Source organism: Molothrus aeneus, chromosome 7 (genome assembly GCF_037042795.1).
Source record: "Molothrus aeneus isolate 106 chromosome 7, BPBGC_Maene_1.0, whole genome shotgun sequence".
NCBI lineage: Eukaryota > Metazoa > Chordata > Aves > Passeriformes > Icteridae > Molothrus > Molothrus aeneus.
Genome location: NC_089652.1, coordinates 19,051,274 through 19,065,961, shown reverse-complemented (window position 1 = coordinate 19,065,961; position 14,688 = coordinate 19,051,274). Strand labels below are relative to the sequence as shown.

General features: G+C 35.9%; 1 protein-coding gene across 1 annotated transcript in view; it reads left to right on the top strand.

Annotated features, from left to right (window-relative positions):
* Positions 1–14,688, top strand: part of GAD1 (glutamate decarboxylase 1) — a 32,932-nt gene that overhangs the window by 13,980 nt on the left and 4,264 nt on the right. The window contains exons 7-16 of the mRNA XM_066553610.1: positions 2,628–2,740; positions 4,088–4,203; positions 4,340–4,419; positions 4,624–4,678; positions 5,604–5,720; positions 5,880–5,944; positions 9,206–9,284; positions 10,889–11,038; positions 12,350–12,457; positions 13,128–13,217. Coding sequence (XP_066409707.1) covers positions 2,628–2,740; positions 4,088–4,203; positions 4,340–4,419; positions 4,624–4,678; positions 5,604–5,720; positions 5,880–5,944; positions 9,206–9,284; positions 10,889–11,038; positions 12,350–12,457; positions 13,128–13,217 — 973 coding nt within the window. The remainder of the gene's footprint in view (positions 1–2,627; positions 2,741–4,087; positions 4,204–4,339; positions 4,420–4,623; positions 4,679–5,603; positions 5,721–5,879; positions 5,945–9,205; positions 9,285–10,888; positions 11,039–12,349; positions 12,458–13,127; positions 13,218–14,688) is intronic.

The following is a 14,688-nucleotide window of genomic DNA, read 5'->3' as shown; positions in this document are numbered from 1 at the left end:
TTTGAGTACTGTTCCAACACACCAGAACAGGTTTTGACCTTTACCTAGAAACTGTTCCAACCTATTACAGCTACATGAGCACATAACACAAAAGCAACCATAATATTGAATTATAGTAGGAATGTTTTTCATATGCCATTTTTTCTTTTCTACAGATAAACAATAATTAAAATATTTACGAACAATTAAAAGTATGTGTTTTCTTTTTGCAGATGATTTTTGAGTAATCAAAACATCTGTACTCCCTTAAAATTTTAAATTATCATTAGGAAATATTACTTAAGTGTCACTGTGAGGATTATATATAAAAATAAACATAATAAGCTTTCCCCATTGACTTGGAAATGATGTATCAATGTGCTATTCATAGCTCAATCTCTAATCATGAGACCTTCAGCATGGGAATTTCAGAATTTCATTATTCATCCAGTTCTGTAGCACAGGGCATTCTGTCACCATGCAGCAGCCAATTGAGGTTAAAAATAAATATTATCTGGAAGTTCTGTTTATGCCTGCTGTTAGCTGAGACAAGGGAATACATTGGTGTTTTCAGTATTGTGCAAATATGCTTATGAATAGAAAATTGATGTAAAATGTTCTGTGTTTATTCTCAGACTGCTTTTTACATGCTGGCCAACAAGAGAATGGTAGCTAGAATAATTTGGTCTGATAAAGTGATTTGTCCTTTATGTGAGAGCAGAATTATGCCAGCACTGGCTTCTACCAAGAAACCAGTTAGTACATTCTGTTAGTAATGAGCTGATACTTATGACTGTGATAGTTAATTCACAGAAATACCTGTAAATGTTGTAACTATAGGAAAATCTAATCAGCTTTTTTTTGGAGATTGATTCTAAAGTTTGATGGTTCCTTGTAAGCCAAACACATTTTTTGGGTTTTTACAGAATTTTTCAAAATAACTTAAGTTTAAAACAAGTAAGGTGGAATGACCTTCAACTACACGTGATTTGTAAATTCATACCCATCAACTAATATAGCTTCATTGGCCTTGCAATTTATAAACATCTACTATCATTTATTTCTTGTCACTTCTTGGAGGCTTAGAAAATAACTACAGAATAGAGTAAATAAATAGTATTTTCTTTGTGTTTAAAGATATTCAAAATTCAGTGTGCAAGGTCTCATGGCAAAACCCAAAATGTGTTTAAACAGGTGGGGAAAAAATAATCACATTGACTTAAGAGTACCTTGTATTGAGCTACAGTGTTCTATAGACTGCTGAGTTCCTGTGGACATTGGTTGATCATTCTGCCTAAATAAAAATTGGAATCTATTCTAGACTTGCAGTGCTTAGAAACAAAACCCCAAACCAGTATTAGCAGATACTGATTTATTAATTTTATCCATTTGTAGATAGTAGCAGCACCCAAACTTCAGATCAGTATTGAACTGTCTCTGCCAGTTCTAATGATAATAAAAACAAAATAAGTAGTATTTTGGCTTCTGAAAATAGCAATCACAATAATTAAACAAATTAGAAATCTTTAATATTAAGGGAATATTTTAAAAATAATGGTGTTTCTCTGATGGACTAAGGACACATAAAAATTAAAGAAAATATTAAAATAATAACAGTGGAAGTGACCAGTGTAGTAAAGGACTGGAAATAAAGGACAAGTTTTTTCAGACACTTGTTCACTTTTTAATATCATGTCTCATTCAAGTTTGCTGTACCTGTTCTCAAAATATCATTTTAGTATTAGAGAGACAACACAGATGTTTTAGCAAAATTATTCAAGCAGAGAACATCAGTCAAATCCGAAGTGTCAGGGTGTCACACTCTTACAGATTCCTTTAGAAATCAGAGGTTGATTTCTTCATTTCTCTCTGCTTCCTTTTCCCCCTTACTTTTTTTTCTCCCCCACAGACAGTAAGCAGAATTTGTTTACAGCAGTAGTAATTTGTCCATCTACCTCGATCACCAAAATAGTTGTATGGTTGTCAATTTCCATCCACATATCTGACTCTGACATCAGGGCATGCCAGGATATGTAATGTTTTTTGCCCTCATTAAGTGGATACAATAGTTGACTGCTGACTTGGTTTTGGTAATTGGTAATTAGAAAATCATCATTTGTAATTACTCTTGACAGTTATTGATCACATTGTATTGTAGAAGTAAGTTGTCCTTGGAGATCATCAACAGAATAAATCCACATAATTAATTATATTTAAACTTTGAAACCCTAGCTCAATACTTCTAATTATGGTTTTATTTAGCTCAATGAAGTTCACTGTTTTCATAAGGACTTAGCAGCATGTTATTCCACAAGTGTGGAATTGGCACTTTGGGAAACAGTTGTTTTAAAGGACAAACTTGTACAGAAGTCAGCAGCCCTATGATGTTGAACATTAGGTCTTACATTCACTATACAGAAAGCTGCAATATATATAATACTGCAGTTTTTATTCATCAGTACTTCCAATATTGTCTTCCTGAGGATTTTGGCTTGGGTAAAGTTCCAGGATCAGGACCTCAAGTTACAGGAAAACTTTTAGAAACCTCGAGCATTTTAACAAAGGATCACAGTCTGGGAATTTATCATGTGTTTTTAGAATCTGTACCTGTATCATGCTTATTTGGTATTTTTGCTTTATCCATGCAGGTTTACCTATGAAATTGCTCCTGTCTTTGTCCTCATGGAACAAATAACACTTCGAAAGATGAGGGAGATTATTGGATGGTCAAACAAAGATGGTGATGGAATATTCTCACCTGGTGAGTTTTTCTTCTCTGTTTTGGTGGTTTGACTAAAACTTCGAAAGTTAAAATAACCATAGGCTGTGTCTGAATACTCACACTATGTGCAATTTAGAAGTAGGAATGCTGTGTTTAAACATCCCACAGAATAGTTGGGGCAAAAAATTATCTCTGTGTATGGCTATGTACTATGGCATTTAAAACTTGACCCCAGTACACAGTTGGGCATTTAAACACCCCTTTTATGAGCTTCATTTCTGGAGGCACTGAGCAACCACAGCTCCTTTTGACTAGAAGTTCTCAGAAATCATGTACTGGTTTCTTTGGTGGTCAGTGAGGATTTGGGCTCACAGTCAGGAAAAGTTTGTGGCTGTCTGTCACTTTCTGGGACTTGTTATCTGGGATATAATCTGATTGCATTCACAAGTATGACTGTGGTATAAAGACCAGGACAATGCAAGGAACATAAAGGCAGTGAGCAGTGACAGAAATGACTGGTGATGAAACATGTGAAGGTCCTGGGCTAATGTATGGACAATGTGGATGCCTAGCAGGACTTTTCTGGGTTTGGCATGAGGGAACACCACCCTGTCACAGAGCATAAAGGACAAAACTACCTCATTTTGGAACAGCCCACATAAAGTGCACACTCCATTCCTATCTGCTAGAAAACACAGATGTTTCTGTGTTCTCATCAATGACAACATTTCAGAGGAAGAAGTCATCCTAGGCTTAGGGGTGAGATTGATCTTATTAAAGCTTGAGGTCTGCACCAAAGAACTGAGCTAATTGTTCAGGGCTCTTTTTAGCAGCAAACCAAGATAAATAGGTGCTTTCCCTGTATTCAAATTCTTCAAAATTAAGTGTGAAAATAAATTAGGTGAATCATAGCCTGTGACGTGCCTCTTTCCCCTAAATGACTGTGAGGGAGTTTAGAAGAAGTAGCTCAGCTGTAGAAATCTACCTTTCAGCATCTACTTCTACATCTACAGTAAGATGGGATAAATCCATCTAATATATGACATTTCTTCAATCTCAGACAAGTTAATAAGTTCCTGTTGTTCTTGCTAACAAGAAGTTTACACAAAAGCAGCACAATGAAAGCTGAACTTTTTAGGAATATGTTACAAAATGATAGCAATTGAAAGAGATGGCGCTTAAGAAATTCTGATTGTTATTCTGGCTTTCTCGAGAGTCTGTCCTGTGCTATTCAGACAGATGCCAGTGCATTTCAGAGAAATGTTTTTTCATAGTTCACTGCCACTTTCACTGCATTATGCAAATGAGACAAAATTGTCTGTGGTATAATATACTTTTTGTTTTCATTATCACTATTGTATTACTCATTTATTTGTTCACTCGCAGGAGGAGCGATCTCCAACATGTACAGCATAATGGCTGCACGCTACAAGTATTTCCCTGAAGTTAAAACCAAAGGCATGGCAGCAGTCCCTAAACTGGTTCTCTTTACCTCAGAACATGTGAGCTTAATACACTGCTAATTCTTAATTTACTTAAGTTTACATTTTCACAACATATGTCATAACATGACATATGTTGTGAAAATGGTTCACCATTAAACAACTGCTCCATTTCACGTTCATTTGTTTGCTGCAGAGTCACTACTCAATAAAGAAAGCTGGAGCTACACTTGGATTTGGAACAGACAATGTTATTTTGATAAAATGTGATGAAAGGTAGGATGAATGCTAAAATTTTGATAGATTAAATGTGTTCATGTGTTAAATTTGTTTTATTGTGTTTAAGGACTGATTTAGTATAGTGTGTCAAGTCGCTAATGGCCTGTTGAGAAAATCCTATTAAATTATTTCAACTGCAGCTATTATTTACATATACATTCTTTAACTTTCTTTGCCTTTCTGTTTCTGTGATAATTACAGAGGCAAAATAATACCAGCTGATTTGGAGGCAAAAATTCTGGAAGCAAAAGAAAAGGTTTGTGTTTTAAAAAATTGGTGCTTAAATGCTTGGCTTAGTAAAATTGCTTCTTCCTTTGAAGCCAGAGTGTGGACATTAAAGAGAACATTATAATGATATAAATACAATAACAGTATTTTTATATGTTTAATTATACATTCATGTATTGTTTAAAGAATTATCTGTATGTCTTGGTGAGGTTTCCATTTTCTGTTTAAAACCAAAAGACTTTTTAACTCTTGAACAACAACTGTAGCTCATGATTTTTAAAAATAACTTCCTGTTTGAAAATATATGGAAACAAGCATGGAAACACAAAATCTTTTATCTAAACTTTTAAGCTTAGCCAAACCCATAAAAGATTCTACAGAGCCCTTAAAAATCCTATAGATTTCATGTAGGTAGCACGTATATTTGTTAAATATAGACAATAAGATTAATTTTTTGGCATTAATTGCTATTTCTTGAATCAATGCAGTGGAAAAACCCATGGATTTTTAATAAAATAACCAAAGAGAAATCAAGGTTTTGTTTTTTTTTTATTTCTTAACTTCTTTACATTTGGGAACTCTATGAAATAGCAGTTCACATTTATTTCATCTAATTCAAAATTGTCTCTCTTTGATCTGATAGTTTCTCATTTATTGCTTTTGTTTTAGATTGCTTAGTTTTGCTTTGTTTTGTTTATTAGTAGATAAGGACTAAAGGAACCATTTCAAGCTTTCAAATCATGACTTACAAATCATATTTAATTAATTTTTGTTTATACTGCTGTAAAAGTCCCACATTTACTTGAATATTGTTCATCTTCCACTACATTGTTTGAATCTCTTCTCTGAAATAGATTGAGATAATATTTCTGGAATTATTTTCCTTTTTTCTTTTTTTTTTTCTCTCTGAAAGTGTTTTCAATTTATAGTTGACTTTTTTTTTTTTTTGGTAGGGATACGTTCCTCTTTTTGTAAATGCAACTGCAGGCACAACAGTATATGGAGCCTTTGATCCGATACAGGAGATTGCAGATATATGTGAAAAATACAACCTCTGGCTCCATGTTGATGTAAGTAACACAAAAGTGCTGCTAGTCGGGCAAAAGAGGATCTCAGTTTACATGTTTTTTTCCTTGAATTAAAATACTTATTACTAGACTCTGAGTAAACTAAAATCTGTTGAGCTTTTCCAAAAAAATGAGTCTTCTCTTTTCTTCTGTCTCTTCCAGGCTGCCTGGGGGGGTGGACTCTTAATGTCCCGAAAGCACCGTCATAAACTGAGTGGAATAGAAAGGTACTACCCAGGGCTTCTTTGTAATTCTATTCTTAAAGTACTTTCACAAGATACCTGACACTTCAGCAATTCATGAAAATGTTCCTTTGCTACGGTGAGGAGTTTAACACTAAATTAAACAATAGTGAGGCAAAAGGAAAAGGTTCAGACTAGGGAGATGGAAACAATGCTACAGAAGAAATCTGTGATGTACCATTGAGTGAGAGGTAAGTTTTCAGCAGATTTGAAGGAAGACAAGTATATTACGCAAAGTTTTGGAGGGATCATAAGTCTGGGAATGCATGGAGAAGTATTTGAGGAAAAAAATGAAGTGTGAGAGCTAGACAATCTCTGAAATGTAGGGCTTCGAGAATACCAGTGATAAATGAGGGATCCGGGGAAGGTGTTTGAGCATGAATACCCACAGTGGGAATTTGTAGAGGTACTCTCCTGAAAGATGTTTGCAGGTTTTCTGGAAAATAAAGAGTGTATGTTCATGAGTTCTGTAAATGGAACACATACATATGCTTAGTCTTATATCACTTTTATTTATACATACACACACACACACACACACACACAGATAGGTGTGTACAACAATGAGAGGAGGTAGAGACTGAATTAGCAGCAATTTTCAGGGGCAAGTTTCAATACCTTTAAGGCTTGAAAGGACTGTGATAGACAGAACTGCTACACTTCTGCTGTACTATGGAGAAGACTGAGGTAGTTCACAGAGAGGCCAGAAAGGGTCACAGATGTCACCAGTCTGAGGGCACAGGGGCCTGTGTGTTGGTGCCATGTGGGGATTACATGAAACAAACGGGAAGCTCTTGTTGAGGTCAGAGTGAAGTCTGCAGAAAAGAGCATGTGTGTACCCCCAGGCAGGTAACCCAGTTTACCAAGATGCCCACTGAGACCAGAAGCCAGCCTTTGATTGAATCAAACTTAAAGAGGTAAAGCATTTGTATTGGTAGTGACAGCAGAGTGGGAATGTGACCCTCCCACTGGTTCTTACAATTTTGACTCAGGAGTCATTCCAGGCATAGTCTTTGGCACAGTTGTACCCATATCCAATGATGACAAGTCTGTAGAAGATGCTATATTTATAATCCCATGTGCGTGTTGAACTCTAGATTTTCTCTGAAAGCACTTAACCATAAAATGGTGCCCATCTGAAAAAAATCAGAAAAGCAATGAAGAATCACAAACTTTTGATCTTTTCCATCATTGCAGCTATCAGCCTTCAGGGAAGCAAAAATATTTGAAGCAAGCTCTATCCATGTACTTTTAAATTAGCATCAAATTGCTCCCTTGAGTTGGCCATTCTGAATATGGGCACTGTGTAAAATAGTAAAATGAGTATAGTGAGCAATGCTCTTCCTTAGGGAAAACAAACTGTCCTAGGTGTGGGCATCTCATGCAGTAAGTGAAGAATAAGTACATCAAGGATAGTGTATGGAAGGACTGGCAGCAAAACCATGGGGACCTTTCTGTTGCAAGTACAGCAGCATGTGGTGTGGAGTACCCTGAAGCAGCAGAATACAATCAACATTTGCCCAGCCCAATTTACTTGTGACTCATGGCAACATGTCTAATATTAAGTCAGCATTGCAAAATAATTTTCTTACCATACAGAGGTTTGGTTACAGGAGTTTGGCACACCCCTTTTGACCTGAGGTCAACCCTAAGGTGCTAATTAAGGCCATAATTGTAAGTAAATACAGAAAGCAGCAGGCTATGAAGTGTGAAATTATTTCTTTCCCAGTCAGCTATACGGGTTTCTAACATGGGATGGGGCCCACATGTATGGGATAATTGCCTGTCACGGGCCCCAGCTGGGCTCTCTTGATAACACAGGTTGTACTTTGCCTGCTTGGACACACTGGCATGGAGGACTGGCATGCTGCCAGGGCACAGAGCTGGGACTGCCTGTGGTGGGACAGCCTCTGGCTGGGGGCTGCACTGAGGAGAGAATGACAGCTTCATGTTAACATAAACCTAATGCTCCTTGTGAGGAACGACTTGAAATTGTCTTTGTTTGAAACCCTGAAAGTTAAATGAATGTGCTAAACTGAAGGCATGGTGTTTTCAAAAGGAAATAAGTTGTTATATAAATTCTGTTATCCTGACTGCTTCATCTGAACTATTAGTGAAGTTTTTCTAAAAGATAAGTCTGAGCTATTTATCTGCTGGTTTGCACTGCATAAGCAGCTGATGTCAGATGGATGGTGAGCTCCCCAGGTACAGCACAGGCTGCACTGTTCCTTCAGCTGAGGGGTGCTACAGTCTAATCTAGCACATACAGGGATTGGAATTGTATCTAGAAATCAGTGGTCCTCAGACTGGAGTGAAGACATCACTGTGTTACTCAAAACAGAGAAACTGTGGTTGTGTCTGTGTCCTCTGAGAGCAGGGTGTAGAAGAGGAGGAAGTACCTTTTAATTTTCTTTCAACTACATTGTAAAAACATGCATAGTCTGTGAAATACAATTATGCACTTTGCTTCTTTGGAACATGCAGTGAATCAAGGGGACGTTTGGTAATTAATTACTTGGGGTGAAAAGGTCAATGGATGTGCAACGTTGGCACATTTATTTCAGTGTCACCATTAAACTGTCTAGGATAGTATGTTAAAATACAGAACATCTGTTTGACTTGTAAATTAGGTGATCTTGTGGACTGTAAGAAATTTTAAGCTTTACATAGAGAATGGTAGGATAAGATGTAAGGTTTTAGAGCCTTTTAACAGTCCATGGGCTTGACAAGCAAGGGCTGTGGCTCTAACTGGGAAAGCAGGTAAGCATGCAGAACATCTTTTTACTTCCTTTCTATTTTTCCAGCAGCTGTTCAGTAAAGAACTGTATTCTCCCACAATTCATATTAGTCCCTTAATTGTCTGACACCCCCACTTTCCCAATCAGTACCTTGAATTGATAGAACATATCAAAGAGGTTTTGTTATTTTTATTAGCGCTATTTCTAGAAGAGAACTCATCTGGGGATGATGTTACTGTATCAGCTAATCAGTCTGATACTAATAAGCTGGTATTAGTAATAATATAAAATAATCACAAGTCTGACATTGCAATGTTAACACAAAAAAAATTCCTTTCCCGGACAGCATAGCTGGGAAAGAAGACACTTAAGACAGCAATAATACCCATAGTGATATCATCATGGTCAAAACTCCATGTATTTCCAGCTGAAAGCAGAAAACAAAGGTCACTGCTTCAGATTAAGTTTCTGTTTTCCAAACCTATCTGAATGTGTAATTTTTTTGCAGAGCCAACTCAGTCACTTGGAATCCACACAAGATGATGGGAGTGTTGTTACAATGTTCTGCCATTCTTGTCCGGGAGAAGGTCTGCCTTATATTTAATAATTAAACATTAAAAAAAAAAATAAATATCAAGCCCTACTTTTTAAGAGGGTACTGCAAAATCTGTTTGATTTCAAAACTTCTTTTGGAAGGAATAATTGTGTGGATTTACATTGTGTTTTGGAAGTTATTTTATCTGTCCTGGGGGTTTTGGCTTTTTTAAATTAAAGTTGTAGACAACGTGGGTCAGATCCTCACCTGTTGGATCTTTGCATATTCTGATAGCAACAACAGAGCCATGCTAATGTATTTCATCTGAGCACCTGCCCCCTTGTTTCTGTGATACATTGAACATAGGGCCTTGGCTTTAATACTTGGTCACAGTCTAAACTGCTTAAGTAAGAAGCAAGTTTTTACCTTACATAGTGGTTTAGAAGTTTCCCAGTTCTGTTGAAAAGAAAACATGCTGGTCTTATTATGACCCTTTTAGGGCTAGCGTCTAGATTCTTAGTTGTCATCAATTAAAGGAGAACCTTGTGTCTTGTTTCTTTTAAGCAATACATATTTTTATTAAATTATTTAAAAAAAATTAAATCATATGTGGTACCATATGTGGATAGGACTAATGATGTTGCCTACTAACCTCTTGTATGCCAATTGCTACTAGAAGCACTTAGTTGAAGAAGTAATCCTTGTGCACAGAATTGGAATGGAAGAATTGGAAGTTGCAGCCCTAGGTCTGCCATTGTTCTTCCAACCAATCCATCTCTAAACTGAGGACTGCAGCATTTATTTCCCTTTGTAAAACTCATCTATGAAAGGGAAGCACAAGCCTTTGTTAGTGGCATGCATGCTTATTGTGCCAGCTATTGCAGGATTTTGGCAAGAGTTTTTGTTCTCTATATGAGAACTTTGATAGATGTTTTTGTATTTATGAGACACACTGGTGTCTTCAAGTTTCTTGCAAAAAGCAGTTTCAAACTCTAAAGGAAATGCGAACCATTTTAGAAACGTCCCATATGAGACTTCTGTGTAACATAAGGAATTTGCTGCTCGGTGTTTCCACCAGGCATTTTTACCAGTAGTCCCTAGATTTCTATTGGTCTGTGAACCATATTTATTTATATGCAAAAAATGTCCAGTTTATGCTATTTGTGCTTATACTTATCCCTAATGTTAAGTGTCATAAAGCTGAACAACCTTCAAAGTTTAAACCTTCAATTACATTTTTTCACTCCATTTTGTGTAGCAATCTGTTGCATTGAGAGACCACAGCTTTATTCTCGTGTGTAATTTAACAAATCATGAATTTCAGTTTAAAGAATATAGCCTTATAAATTGAAGTGGTGAAAGCTAATATCACAAACTAAGTCTCCAAATTAATCTGTGAATATTTTCTCAGGGGGGTGTTTCTGTGTGTAAAACCATATGGCTACTCAGAGACTTCTAAGAGAACCACCTTAGGTTAATGAAATTAATTTTGTGGCTCAGGTTTGCAAAACAAGATCAGTATGTTATAATATGTCCCATCAAAGAACAATCCTCCTGTACAAGTTTGAAATACATTTTTATACATTATTAATGTGTACATTCTCTCATGCACAAATGCCAGGTAAGTCATGTAAGTGTACATGTTTTTTGTTGTAGGGTATCCTTCAAGGCTGCAATCAAATGTGTGCAGGCTATCTCTTCCAGCCAGACAAACAGTATGATGTCTCCTATGACACTGGAGATAAGGCAATACAGTGTGGTCGACATGTAGACATTTTCAAATTCTGGTTGATGTGGAAAGCAAAGGTAAATAACAAAAGTTTATCTCAAAAACCAGAAATGTATTTATTTAATTTCTACGTGTCATGTAATGGAATCCTTAATTTTAACATAAATATTTGTGTCATTACAACCTCTAAACACAGAAATATCCAAGTATTAATTCAGAAAGGAACTATGTGAATTGTAGAACAATGCTAGCTGTCAGTAAATTCAGATGGCAATTAGAAGAAAGATTTAAGTCACTAGATGAGTCCTGCAGAAAAACCATTGAGTGCAGGGCACCAAAATGATCTCTTGTTGTGATGCTCTACACTTAGATAGTATTTTATGGCAGATTACTTGTAACAGCAGAGCAGCCTTGATGACTTACAAGGGTCCTTTGAATATGACATTTCAATGCATAGATTTTATAAGTGACTTTTTAAGTCAAAACAAGGGCTTTTTCTGAGCAAGCTTTGCCCAAGTGACGATTCCACAGTTATTCTGGTACTACTGGGGTATGCCTGGATGGCTGAATTTAAGCATGGGCTTTTGTCCAGGCTTACATGTTCACAAGATGAGGATTCATGTAGTCAAGAAAACACATTCCATTGTTATTGCTTTATCTGCTATCATCTCATTACTGTTATTCTTGATCTTCTGCTGGCAAAATGGGAATTCAGTTGGGTAACCTGTCCAGAGTCTAATTTTTAAAATAAAATTGATATTATATCTAATGATAAACTCTAAAATCATAAACCAATTTTCACTTTGGGAGAAAATGCTTGCTTCTTCATTCATGTACAAAGTGTACTTCAAAAAAAACCCCAACTATTTATTATCAATATTCATATACTTTTTCTGGGATTATGACCTTGACAACATATCAGTGGGTAGGCAAGTGACATAGTAAACATGTTCCAGACTTTTGCTTGCTGGTTAAACTCACATTTCTAGCAAACCGTTCAGAGAAAATATTTTACTTCCCAATTCTTACACTTTCAACTGAATTCCCATTCCAAGTTTCTAGTCTTTCAGCAGCAGCTGTAAAGCCAGAACATAATATCCATAATATTTTTGGAAGCCCAAAAAATATAAAAGACCTAAAATAATCTACTAAAAATAGTGAAAGTCCTTGTTATTTTCATAATAAATTCTCTTAAAATGAGACAACTGGGGCCACTTTTAGCCACTTTTTAACCGTTGATTAATGCTACTTTTAAGTTACAAGAAATAATACTGTTAAATGTTTTCTGCCTGAAAATATTTAAGAGTGAAACTTATCTGAAAAGGTGATTGCATCAGAGCAGGAAAAAAATGACCATATAACTAATACCTACTTTCTTATTAAAATAGGGTACAGTAGGATTCGAAAATCAGATCAATAAATGCCTGGAGCTGGCAGAATATCTCTACACTAAAATCAAAAACAGAGAAGAATTTGAGATGGTTTTTGAAGGGCAGGTAAGTTTGCTTTCACGTATGTATGAGCCAAATATGTCTTCATGCTTCTCACAGTTCTTCAAGACAGCTATGCAAAACTGCTCTGATTTTCTAAAGAACTACATGACTATTGGCATCTCTGCAGATTTTTTGTCAAATACATGTGGTTTTATACCATAAATGTCAGGTTTATCTCCTCTTCTTCTGCAGAGGCCTTCTCAGTTTAGGGTATGAAGATTGCCTTAATACAACCTACTCATACTGAGATTATTAGTACATAACTGAGAATCTGCTATTTTTACTGTATATTCTTTTCCTAGTGCCAGTACAGAAACCTTTGGATCATAGTATAAACTTCATTTCCCCCTTTGCTAAGGAAAGGAATATTAGATTGCCCTTGCTGTGATCCTGAAAAACAGTTACTCATAGAACTGCACAAGGGTGAAAAGCATTTGCACTTCATTAGCAACATAACTATTGCAAATGGGACAATGTATAGGGAATCTAAGGCAGCAGTGGCAAGCAGCAGTACTGTAATGCATTTCTGTCTGTTTAAAATGCAGGACTAGGAAAGTTAATACTATATTTTGTTTTTCATGTCTGTGATAAAATATACTACTGACTAGCCTTTAGTGTGGGAATGATCTGTGTAATTTTTTTAATTGATGCATATGTTTGGTTCTTTTTGCAGCCAGAGCATACAAATGTATGTTTTTGGTATATTCCTCCAAGTCTCAGGGGCATGCCAGACTCTGATGAGAGAAGAGAAAAGTTACACAGGGTAAGTATTTTTTGGTTAAATGTAAAAGGATAATTCCAAATTCTGAGACGTCAGTTCTCCATTGCTTGCAATGACCTTGATATTTGTTCACTTTTGTCTTTCATTTATGTTGATGCTCAAGTAATGTTTTCCCTATAGAACAAGATTCAGAATATATTCAGTTATCCTGTGCTCAAAGTGTTACAAGCCTTCAAAAAGTAGCTAGGCCTACAGACATCACAGTGTTCTTTGGATAGGACAGCTTATCTACAAGAGAAACAGAGGGTAATTGTTTGAAAATGCTTGGACAGGTAAAGGACATGAAAACCTGTGAGTTCCTTCTCAGGTATTTATTCTGATTTTAAATGCCAATGCATTAATGCATTTCAGTGAAAATGAAGTCCTCCACCCTTTGGAGGACTTTGGGATACATTTATCTGAAGTAGTAGAGGAAAGTGAAGGCATCCTAGAAGCACCACCAGAAAAGATATAATGTTATTCAGAACTTGAGGGAAGCAAAATACAGTAATTTTGTAGTGGTGTTTTAGAAGTTGGAATGAAATACATTCAGAAGAAAAAAGAATGATATCATGGTGTCAAAAATAATTGCTCTTTTGTGTCTGAGTGTGAGAGTGTGTGTTAAGGAAGGGAGAAGAATGAGCAAACTTGGGAGATTTTGTAGAGGATTTAATGCCTGCATCACAATGGGGGAAGAGAATAGAAGAGACCAGAAATTCCTGAGTAAAATTCCTGGGTCAAGCCAGTCCCATGTTAGATAAAGAAATTGACAAAAACAAAGAGAGAATAGAGGAAGATAGCGGTAAGAAGTAAGAAACAGCAAGAGGGATGAAATATTTGATTTAACCCTGTTAAATGTTAGAGGACATCATAAAGCATTCTACAAAACAGTGAAGGAGCCAGACATCTGACCTTGCCTGGCAGAGAGTAGAGCAGGAGAATGAAGGTCTGGATGGAAAAACTGGGCTTAGTCAATACCAAATATTAAGACTGTCAGAACATTATTCCTTGTAAATTAAACCAAGGAAGTGAGCTTGTGGTAAATGCACAGTACTGCAAAACTACTGGAAGATTTCCATGGCTTATCCTAACAAAAAAATATTCTTTATGACATAGATCTTGTTGAAAAATTTCCATTGTTGTCTCCCCATACAAAATGCTTTGAGAATACATAATATTCTCATGGAAAATATCCACTACCCTCAAGAAGGTCTGAAGTGGACATTCATACAGAAGTAGAAAATGTTTCACCATGACAAAATCTTCAGCACAAAGAAATGATATACATTTAATATATAAAATTATTACACAGCAAATACTCTGGGGTACTATTAATTTGTAAATCAAAAAGATGGATATTATTGTTGTCAACTTTTCTTTAAATAGCCAATCTTACATATTTAGTTTTTCAAGCTTTTTCTTGTTACAGACATTTTTTATTAAAACAAATGCCTGTCAATTTATTTTTTCTGAA